The 11,978-nt window shown below is 42.2% G+C and overlaps 1 protein-coding gene across 1 annotated transcript; it reads right to left on the bottom strand.

The window, feature by feature from the left end:
• Positions 1-1,718: 1,718 nt before the first annotated feature.
• On the bottom strand, positions 1,719-10,904 carry pnn (pinin, desmosome associated protein). Its single transcript, XM_089004520.1, has 9 exons — positions 10,745-10,904; positions 10,241-10,336; positions 8,276-8,347; positions 8,116-8,191; positions 6,754-6,848; positions 5,458-5,533; positions 4,584-4,739; positions 3,537-3,675; positions 1,719-3,448 (listed from the first exon to the last, which is right to left on the bottom strand). Exons 1-9 carry the CDS (start codon positions 10,855-10,857, stop codon positions 2,220-2,222), a joined length of 2,052 nt encoding a protein of 683 aa, XP_088860646.1. The 5' UTR covers positions 10,858-10,904; the 3' UTR covers positions 1,719-2,219.
• Positions 10,905-11,978: the final 1,074 nt, after the last annotated feature.

The raw sequence follows: 11,978 nt of genomic DNA on the forward strand, positions 1-11,978 counted from the left end.
GATATTCGGTGCAATTCAACAAGCACCTCAGAAATGTGTTTTGTCATCATTCTATATCAACAACGCGTTATGGGACGGATGACGACAGTAAAAATGAACACATCTCGAATCAACCATTTCTTTTCATTTTTTTAAATTTCCGGACGACACCGCGCACCTGAATATAAGCGTCACCCAGTACATTATTTAGAACATACATAAATCGCACCCGACTATAAACCGCATGTTTATAAAGAAAGATGGGACACAGAAAATGTTTTAAAATTTTTAATAATATATCTTAAAGGACAACTGACGCCTACGGACAAGTTGTGTCCATAATTTGTAAAATCACTTCAAATGACTTGTACTGAGCGTATTTTACGAAGATTCCACCATATATTAGCTGTATTTTACCTTTCAAGACTTGCGCTGAATATTCCGGAAGTCTTGTTTTTGAGTTGGTGACGAGTCCTGACGTCGCGTCACGGAAGGAACGCCCCTGACCGAGAAAGGACACACTGTAGCAGTCCTTTCATCATCTCAATGCATTTTGCAGTACTTTGTTTGGTCTGAAAACTTCCTGTTGATCCGTGTTGATGGCAAAATTAGAAGGAAAACACATAAATAACACAATGGTGAATCGTGTTGCACCGAGCAACTATTTGATATTCGCTGACAAAAATTCCCAGGAGACAAATAAGCACATTTCCACGGAGCTTGGTCGCCATCTTCTGCCTTTTTGGGTGCTACATTTCCCCCCCAGATGCCTCAAAATGACACGGAATAAATTATTTAATCGATTGCAAACATGTATGCTTTCCTCTTCCGAACTATTTGAATATTCATAAATGGGTGAGTAACAAGAGAGCATCTTCTCCGAATCCGAAGCCATTGTTTTGATTCTCGAGCAAGGCAATACGTCTTGGCGTGACACCAAGAACAAGGGGGCGGGACCTTATGAAACTGCCCACTTCCGGTTTCAATTTGAATCAGAATCATCTTTATTGCCAAGTATGTAGAACACACAAGGAATTTGTTTCCGGTAGAACACGCTGCACTAGTATCGTCGTCAAAAAAAACTGCTAAGTGGCACTATACAGTTCCATTTTGGCTCCTGTTGGAAGTAGTTTTTAGACACTAAGTCATTTTTATTGGTGTTTGCATTTGACTAAAATATCATACTGCGTGTTTTGGGTATTTTATATGCTATAAAACGTTTTTCTGATGTCAGGAAACAAAAAAGTGATGTCGGTTGTCCTTCAACTTTTCTAAATCAATGCCCGCTACGCGGCAGCAACATAACATGCTTTCCGGTAGTAACACATAAACATGCAGGTACAAATGAGACAAGGCAGCAACACATTAGCACTCACTAACAAGTCTGGGTACAAAAATATACCAAGTCACTGAAGAAATACGTTACAAAAGTTGCCCTTCGCATATGGCCAGTTTTCGTAAACGATTGTTTACCCAAGCCTACGATTCAACTCGGAGGGCCAATTTAAACGCACGATTCACACGCGGTTACCGTAGTTACATTTAACCACCGTCTTCCTCGGCACATTACATTCGCCATGGCTCACTCTTACCTTTAGTGCTCGAGCGCCACATGGCGGCCGTTAGAAAAAAAATGCATAAAATGGCCGCGTCTTTGCAAAAACCGCAGGGTTGATTGCTATGACAAAAGTCGTGCCTTAATAGTCAGGAAATTACGGTAATAAAAAAGCACACACCTGCTAATTACATCACTTTTAATTTGAAGCAGGTTGGATGATACAAAACAAAAAAATGAATTTGAAAAACCACTAAGTCAACATTACAATCATGACGTGGATGAAGTGACAACTTGTCACAAGAATTAAAGACGACCAGTGTGTGTGATGCAGATGTCATTGACATCCTGACATGAAGGACAGCATGATGGAAAATGTGCTGTCATCGTTAGTTACACAAGTAAAAAAAAAAAAAAAGATTTTCAAAAAAAGCCTCATTGATTTTCCTCAAAACCTTGTTACTGGAGACAACCGAACTGTCCTGTAATTGTGAAACATGACACTACCAGGGCTAAAATCAATTGATATTTACTCTGGGTGAGTGGAATGAAAACACTTCAACATGTATTGAATAGTTCTGTGGTGGGTGTTTTAAACAAAAAATGGATGTGCGATTGTAGTTTGACACGATTGCCACAGTGTCACCAGCTTTTTGAGGACAAAAAAATAAAAGAGGGGCCCAGTTTAGTGTCTCTTGTCCTTCCTCTCTCTGTCTTTCTGCTCCCTATCGCTTCGAGATGACTTACTCCTCCCTTCACTGCTCTTCCTCTTTCTCCCTTCCTTGGCATCGCTGCCTCCTGCATCTCCACTATTCCCCCCTTTCTTGCGATGACTCCTCTCCTCTTTTTTCCTGTCCCTGCGCTTGCCGGTCTCCCGGCTGCGACTTCGACTGCTGGACGAGGAGGTGGATGAGGACGAGGAGGAGGAGGAGTGGCTCGAAGCGGACGAAGATGAAGAGCTTCCGCTGGAGGAGGAGTCGGAAGAGGAAGACGAAGAGCTGCGACTTTGACTGCGGCCCTTCTTTGACTCCTTCAGCTTCTTCCTCCCCCTCGCGCCTTCTTTCGGATCTTTGGGAAGCGCACTCGGGCTGCTTGGAGCCTCTTGGGAATCGGGCTGAGGCTTGACGGCCGACTCGTCCCCGGGTTGGGTTTGCTCGGCCGGGTTCAGGCCGGCGGGATCGGGGATCTGGGTGGAAGGAACCGCCGGCTCCCGACCCGCAGGGTCGGCGGCCGTTTCGGTTGTTGGGGCAACCTGAGGCTCAGCCAAGGGTGCGGCCGATTCCTCCGCGGTGGGCTGTGGGGGGCCGATCTGAGTGCTGCGAGGGGCCTCTTGTTGGCTCACGATTGGCTCGCACGGAGGGGTAATCTCAGTCGTTTCAGTTTCCAGGTCTGAGGGGCCCTCTTTACTGTCTTCGTCCTGCTCTGTCTTACTGCTGTCCCCCTCTTCTTTTCCTGCCGCTACTTCAATCTCCCCTGACCCGGGACGCACCTCCTCCTCTTTCTCGTCACGCACCTGCGTCTTCTCCTTCTCGCCATTCCCCGCTTCCTCAAACTCCATCCCCTCGTCCTCATTTAAGCCTTCCCTGCTATCCCCCCCTTCGTCTAGTTCGACTTTCCCTGTGACCTCGCTAGACTCCCCTCGTTCTCCATCCACCCCCTTCTCTTTCTCCTCTTCTTCCTGATCCTCATCCTCCTCCTCCTCCTCATCATCATCATCATCATCTTCCTCCATGCGCGCAGCCCTCTTGTTACCTGTCAGCTTGTCTACCTGACCTGCTGGCTTACCCTCCGCCGAGTGGTCCTTCGCTGTCGCCGCGGAGTTGCTGCCCTGGTCGCGGTTTATCTGCCGTCGTGGTCGGGACTCCATCTTGTTGATGTGTTCTGCGAATGCTTCGCGCCGCTCTACAAACACAGCTGTCCAAAGACAAACAGATATCAATTTTCAGCTGCCAAAGTTGGACCTTACACACCGCAGCGACAATGTCAAAGCGCTCTCTCTGACCATTTAGTTTCTTGGTGGAGTCATCGAGGAGTTTCTGGGTGGCGGAGCACATCTTCCCAGGTCGATAGAAGATGTGTGGCCTGGTCTTGGTGCGAATGAATTTGACCAGATTGTTGTTATGGTTGGTCCACTCCTCTTGCTGAAGGGGAACATAAAGGTGAACATGGAATTCAATGTAGTTCAATCACAACTATTTGACATTCATGAGACAGAAGTCCAAACAGCAATTGTGAGACAATTTGTTTGTATTTACTGCGGATTATGTTAAAATCTCATTTTAACATAAGAGGTTGAGTGTTGGTCAGCTAGGAGAGCCTTGACACCCATGTAAAGTGATACCTTCGGTTTACGAACGCTAATGTACTTTTTGCCTCACGATCATTAAATTCTCGAGAATATAATATTGGCATACAAACAACTTTTTCGGGAAACACACAGAGCGTGGCTGGCGGAGTAGTTTTCGGTGGAAGAACACCAAACTACACGGCTGAGCAGCGCCACCGTGGCTGCCGGACTGCTTTTCCACACACCCTTTCTCTGAGTGCATACACCTTACACACACGTTCTGGGAACCAATTAAGCTTGTAAGCTGAGGTATCACTGTACTCGAATCTGTTTGTCTGTCTAAATAAAATAAACTGGAAAACGTCCTCCTTGGATCCTGTCTGAAACAATGTTTAGTCCTGATATTTAGCATCATAGCACCCAGACAAAAACAAAACATTTCCATTTTAGCATGAAAATGGGATGAAAACAAATCTTTGTGGAAAATGTATTTTATTGCTATTTTAAAATGATTTAACATTTCATGTCAATATGACATGTATAGAAATTTTAGCATTCGCCTGATTTGATTCTTATTTAATATGCATGAATACAATGCAACAGCAAAATACATAAAGTGCAAGTTAGATTTGAAGTCGATTAGTACTGCATTATAGTCCACTTATTTACCAACTTGAGCTTTAATCAGTGGCGAGTTTGTCGAGTTGGCTCATTCCGCAAAGAAACAACCCAAGTGAAAGCAAAATGTGCGTTTTATCTTACCAACTGAGCCAATTCGACTTTTTGTTCAAGCAGTCTCAGCTCCGTTTGTTTGGCTCTCCTCTCTTCAAACAACTCCCTCTTCTCACTCTCCAACTTCTTCTTCTCAACCTCAGCCTGAACCTCAAGCTTCTGCTCGATCTCAGAGCGTCGCTTTTGCTGCAATGGGTGGGGGGCAACACACATGTAGTTTACGCACAGTAAAAATTGATTTAAATTAATGATTTAAATTAAAAAGAAATACATGTAAAAAAAATGTGCCATGCACAGGAGTAGGATGAAAGTTTAAGAACGGGGTTATAAGTAACTCTTTCATGATTTTTTTTAATTTTGTTGGTCACGATTTAAACATTCCATGAACCGGACTTGTGAGGTAAATCGGAATCTTTTAAATTCAAAGAGAGTGTACCCCATTCAAGCTTTATCGTAATTCAAACGATTCTGGAAACAATTCCTCAGGTTGATTTCAATTACAAATGGTTCAGATTGTTTTTGGGGAGCAGGATTCACAAAAATTCATCAGGGGATCGCATTTGATGGTTGTCCATTATTAGCGGCTTGCCCTATAAGCCTAAAATGCACATTGAAACAGCCCGCGTTTTCCCCCAGTGCACTCCAATTATTTCTTTTTTTGGACACTGGGTGCCAAACCATGAAAAGAGATAATTTTTGCTCTCATCTTGATTCTGATTCTGATCTCTCACTCCGTCTTCAAGCAATAATCATCATCATTCGCCAAGATAATTACAGCCTTGGATGATTTGGTCATCTTGTGACGACGACATCTCAGGAAAAAAAATGAAGTAATGTTTCCACAATCGGTTGCAAACAACCAGCAATTTGGCACGACGCAAGAGAATAAAAGAAAAATACTCACCTTTTCTGTACAAACATTAGACTCTTGTTTAAATTTTTGCAGAGTCCCCATGAGCAGGCCGAACATACGCCGATTCCTGACCGACAAAATAAAAGAGAAAAAGTTGACAGGACGAGGGGTGGGGGGGGCATTCACGATTGAATATTTTATACTCTAATTTTTTTCTCAACTATTCAATTAATGAATCAAACAACTAGATGCAAATATATTTTGTTGAAGGCATCTTCTCCTCCAGCCCAATGACTGTCTATTCATCAACGGTTTGGTACTGAGATAACGCACAATAGAGAGTGGTTGGCCACATTGATTTCTTTAAAGGACAACAGACGTCTCCGGACAAGTTGTGTCCATAATTTGTAAAATGGCTTCAAATGACTTCTACTGAGCGTATTTTACAAAGATTCCACCGCATATAGCTATATTTTACATTTTAAGACTCGCGCTGAACATTCCGGAAGTCTTGTTTTTGAGTTGGTGACGAGTCCTCAACCTACGTCACTGAAGGAACGCCCCTCACCGAAAAAGGACATACTTTGTATCACCTCAATGCATTTTGCGGTACTTTGTTTGGTCTGAAAACTTCAGGTTGATCAGTGTTGATGGCGAAATTAGAAGGAAAACACATAAATAACGCAATGGTGAATCATTGTATGTTACACCGAGACAACTCTGATATTCGTTGACAAAAATTCCAAGGTGAAGAATAAAACTACTTCCAACGGAGCTCTGCCACCATCTTCTGCATTTTCTGTGACACTACACCTCAGTCTTCACTCAAAATGACCCTGAAGACCTTTAATCGATTGTAAACATTTATACTTTCCTCTTCAGAACTATTTGAATCATATTCATAACTGGATGTGTAACAAGAACGCATATTCTCTGAATCTGAAGCCATTGTTTTGATTCTCGAGCAAGGCAAGACTTTCTGAAAATGCCCAATTCGCAGCTCAATTTTTTGCAGATTTTGGACACTAAGTCATTTTTATTGGTGTTTTGCATTTGACTAAAAATATCAGCCTGCGTGTTTTGGGTATTTTAGATGCCATAAAACGTTTTTCTGATGTCAGTTAGGAAACAAAAAAGTGATGTCGGTTGTCCTTTAAAGTGTTTTTTTCCTGTACAGAGCATTTGAGTGTATTGTTTGTTAAAGCGTGGATAATGTTAGAATGGCTACAATTTTAAATGTACCCTGACTATGTTATACTGCATTTTAATGTTGGTCATCAAATCATATTGAACCAGAATGACCTCGTGGAAGTCCAGGACATGCACAAATTGTACTGTGGGTCCCACCTTTGTTTCCCTTTCTCATCCATGGTCTGATCTTGAATGAGGTCCCGGCGTGTTCTCTCCTTGGAGGTAGCTACAACTGACGACTGCAACGCCGGCTGCAAGGGGACGGACACAAGAGCAAAGCAACTATTGAGGGCTTTCTTCCAACACAAGACAGTTGAGCTTCTTCTCATACGAAGCGGCCATCAGGTCTTGCCAGCCCTTCAACTCAACCCAACTGTATTTATAGAGCGCTTTAAAACAACCATTGCTGGATACAAAGGGCTTCACATTGAGCGACCATCATATATATATATATATATATATATATATATATATATATATAGTGAACCCTCGTTTATCGCGGGAGTTCCAAAAATAGCCCGTGATAGGTGAAATCCGCGAAGTACAATCCTCAAAAAAAAGCTTTTTTTACAATGCAAAACAGTACATACTGCAGAATGAAACAAAAAAATAAAACATATTTTTTAATAGTTTAAAGAACTATTTTTTAGCTGCTGCACCTATTCATCCTGACTCAGCTGCGCTGTAGCGTCTTTTTCTACTGAAGGAGTCTTTCTCCTAGAGAAGAACATTGTTATCGGTAGTTGTTGGCACTTCCTTTTGTTGTCTTTCACTTTTTTTTTGAGAATAGAGAACAGCTCATTAGGCAGAATGCTCCATGAGCTGTCAAAGCCAGTGTGTTGCTTTGTTTTCAGTGTTGTTTGCAGTGTTGTTTCTTTTACTTTGTTTGTTTGCACATTTGCATGCCATTAATTAAAAAAGTATTTTTAATAATTATAGAAAAAAAATCTGCGATGCACTGAAGCCGCGATAAGTGAACCGCGAAGTAGTGAGGGTCGGTGTGAGGTACGGATCACCGTACTACAAGACAGAAAAAAAGTCAGCGGAAAGCACAAAAACAGTAAAGCTACAAATCATTCCTGAGTGCTGCTGAGTCAAAAGCCAAATAATATAAATTAGGCTGAAGACGAGTTTTAAACATGGACTGCAAGGGGGCTTTTCGAACATTCAGTGGAAGGTCATTCCAAAGAAATATATTCGCTTAAGATGTTGTACCTCTAATCGTGTCTGGTTTGCAGACCGGAGTAGCTGTGTAGAGATGTACAGTGGAGCGGGGCCATTAAACGATTGGGAAAAAATAATAGGATCTTGAAAACAACTCGAAAATCTATCGGGAGCCAGTTAAGGGATGCCAGAGGAGGGGTCATGAGCTCCCTTTTACAAGTAGCAGTCAAAAGGCGAGCAGCAGCATTCTGTATCAACTGGACACGCTTAGTGTAGGATTGCCTAACTTTAAACTAAAGTGCATTACAATAATCCGGCCAGGATGTGCCAAAGCCATGAATAAACTCACTTCACCTTTTTGACATCGTCATCATCCTCAGCGTCGCTGTCGTGACGCACGTCTCTCCGGGCCCTCTGGTCGCCTGCCAGCCTGCAGACACGAACACATACATCTTTGAAATAACATGGTGATATTGTTTAAAAATATGTTAGATGTAAACTCAAAAAGCACCACCTTAACAAAGCCCCATCGATGTCCCTTTGCTTGGCAGGGGGGCCACCGCCGCCAATGTCGGAGAGACTGCGTCTAAACAAGAACAGATCATTACTGCAAGCAAACTACTAGAACACTTGTTGGGGTAATTCGCACCACCCATAGAAGCGATGAGCCAGGGACGAACGATCAAGACAAACCCATTAACACTATTCAAACTTCTGCAATGAAATAGAGTAATGGCAATTTAATATAAAATCCACGATCATTTACGATCAATGGAAACTCTGCTGTCTCCACATAAATTGGGGGCTAGAGGGGGTAGTCTACGCCCAGACATTTGTGATCCGAAGACAGGCCGATATCCCAGTTGGTCAACGCCCATGTCAAAATGTGGTGTGATTCCGTACATTATGAAGAGGGAACATACTTGAAGAAGCAACACTATATTCTCATTTTTAATTTTAAGCATTATTTATTTCGCAAATATGGTTAAGTAATATTAACCGAGGCTTTTATGGTGCCAAGTAAATTGAAACTGAACTGCAAGCAAACCTTGTGTTCTTCTCAGTCTTGATGTGAAAACTCAGGTATGAAAATCATGATATATTTTTTTAAATATGTGGCCAAATCATTTGCTGGTGCTACCAATGGAGAAAAGTGACAAATTGAATGCATGATAGACTAATTGAAAAAGTCAAAAGCCCGGGCTGATCACACGTATTGAATGAGTCACGACATTTACTAAAAACTGCACGCTTTTAATCTGCTTTTCATACCCTAGCATGACTGTTGGACATTCCGAAATGAACATTGCAGAGTACTGAATTGAAATCTACACAGCCTTTTGAGCCTACTTGCTGAATGGTAACAATAAATTTTAATAGATTTTCATATAGTTTCGCTGAGAATATTATATTTAACACAGTGCATAAAAATGGGACACATGAAGTGAAGTTAAGCACAACTTTCTTGTCAAATGAGCTGTTTGTGCAACATATCTTTCACATGTGGAGAGACGGCATTTAGCCATATTACAAAAAGTGGTTGGTGTCAGACAAGTTATTCATGATGATCCTGACATCCAGTCACGGGCTCTTGTTTGTTATGCTACTAGGACAGGTGTCGGCAACGCGCGGCTCCGGAGCCGCATGTGGCTCTTTCACCCCCGTGCTGCGGCTCCCTGCGGCTTTAGAAAATAAATAATGAGTATTTAATTCAATGTATATTATTTTAGTTCGTTCGTTTTTAAAATGTAATTCTAAATTTGAAGATTATGGTGATTATAAATAATACAAAATAAAACGTATTCAATTTTGTTGTCGCTCATAATATACGTTACAACCATCGACAGTGGACGTATATCCAGTCACAACCGCCAAATTGCGCACAATTTCTTGACATTTTCGACCGCCAGGTCGGCCAACTATGGATAAATCTAAGAAAAGAAAAGTGTCTGAAGAAAACAGAACGTTTAATGATACGTGGGCAGATTCGTTCGCCTTAAAAACAGACATCGCCCACGCCTGACAGACGACAGCTTACAGTCCTGTTTGAAGATGAAGGTAACGTCATACAGTCCTGATGTGCAGAGGCTGTGCGCTGAGGTGCAGGAATCACATTAACCAGGTGATAAATATTGTATTTGCCATTTTGCAAATATTCTTTTCTTCAAATAGACATTGAGTATTATATTTGAAAGTAATGTTCAACCAAACATCTTTTTTTGGAGTTTAAAATGTTTTTGTTGCGTGCAGAAATGTAATTTCGGTTCTCTGTAACAGTTCATTGATTCATAAATGCAACACACTATAGTTTATTTATGCATATATAAAGGTAAAAAACCGATGATGAAAAGATGCAGTGTTGTCTTCATTTTAAATGTCAAAGGGATTTTGTGTCTCCCAGTGTTTTCTTTTCTGTGGGAAATGGGTCCAAGTGGCTCTTTCGTCGTAAAGTTTGCCAAACCCTGTACTAGGACCTTACCTGAGCAGGTTAAATCCTCTTCCTCTACCTCCTCCTCCCATTGCTGCAACTGCCACGCCTGCCATGGGCCCACCAAACCGGCGCAGCTGCCCCGGTCTGAAAACAAAACAAGCAGCATAATCAACAGTTAACTTTGTTTGACTTTGTGTTTCCAAGTGAGATAAATCCAATTCTGTGAATCGGTATCTACACATTCTAGTTCAAAGCCAGCAGCATTAGACAAAGAATCCCAGGCCTACGCCCGGGATCGTGGTAGATTTCCCGCAACGCTCAAAGACTACTTTCATTTATCTTTGTTTTGTTATCATTGTACCATATCGAACACACAGCACTAACATATTTGAGCTTGGATGTGGATGGCAAACACGAAGGTGGTGTTGTGCATGGTGAGCGTTTGCTTGTTAGCTAAACGAACAGCGTTAGCCAATTCACACGCTCATCGTGTGCAATGCTAAATCGATTGCATAAAAATAAAAAAGCGACGTTCAATTATGGACGTTTTACCTGAATTCATTGGGATCTCGTCCAGTTAATTTCCGTATATTATCGTCAACATTTTTCAAGCTTTCCTTGGCTTTCTCAATCTGGTCTTGTAAACTCCGCACGGCCACCGCCATCTTGCCCACATGAAAGCGCCAATCGCACGTGTTTCTTCTTCTACTGTTCTCGAGTGAGCTGGATGACGACGTGAAGACTTCGACACCATCTTGAACCGGGAGTCTCACTGTCGTAAATCAATGCTTGTAGAATTCGTCACGCAAATTCCCACTTTAATGTCAGAATTCTGACTTTTTTCTCAGAATTCTGACTTTATCCAGAATGCATGTCTGTGACTGTAAAGTGTCCTTGAGAGCTTTGAAAGGTGCTTGAAAATAAGAATAATACATTTAACTTCTAAGCGTCTTTCAAAACTCTCAAGGACACTTTACAGTCACGTACATGATTTTTTTTGTGCGGGTGAGCAGCGGCAGCCATTCACCCCAGCATTAACTCTACCCGGAAGTAACACAGCAGCAAAGTTATGAAAGGAAGAGGAAAGAATTATCATTATTATTATTATTATTTTTTTTTTATTATTATTATTATTGAAAAAACAGATGTGGCTTTTCTTTCTTTCTTTCTTGCTTGCTTGTTTGCTTGGCCAACATGAAAGTCAACCTCAAGCTCTATCGCTTGTGTTCTTTTTTTTCCCCTCCGTGCACCCTCACCTTTCCGTGGTGGAGGGGTTTGCGTGTCCCAATGATCCCAGCAGCAAAGTTGTCGGGGGCTTTATGCCCCTGGCAAACAGGTCCTAGGTGAGGGACCAGACGCTTCTTCTTCTTTTCCTTTCGGCTTTTCCCCTTCAAGGGGTCGCCACAGCAAATCAGTGTCCTCCATCTTTAGAGGTTTGATCCGCATGTTTGTTTTGGCCAAGCTTTTACGTCGGATGCCCTTCCTGACACAACCCTCTGTATTTATCCGGGCTTGGAACCGGCACAAGAAGACTTATGTCCCTTTGTGGCGACAGAACAAGCAACTCACTGAGGGACCAGACTAAGAACGGCTAAACACAATTATTATTCTGAAACATTTTTTTGTTCAGTTGCCACACACACACACACACACACACACACACACACACACACACACACACACACACACACACACACACACACACACACACACACACACACACACACACACACACACACACACACACACACACACACACACACACGTGTGTGTTTGAAACATGAGC

The sequence above is a fragment of the Hippocampus bargibanti genome, linkage group LG09, assembly GCF_051943395.1.
Source record: "Hippocampus bargibanti isolate YZ-2025 linkage group LG09, ASM5194339v1, whole genome shotgun sequence".
In the NCBI taxonomy this organism is placed as follows: Eukaryota; Metazoa; Chordata; class Actinopteri; order Syngnathiformes; family Syngnathidae; genus Hippocampus; species Hippocampus bargibanti.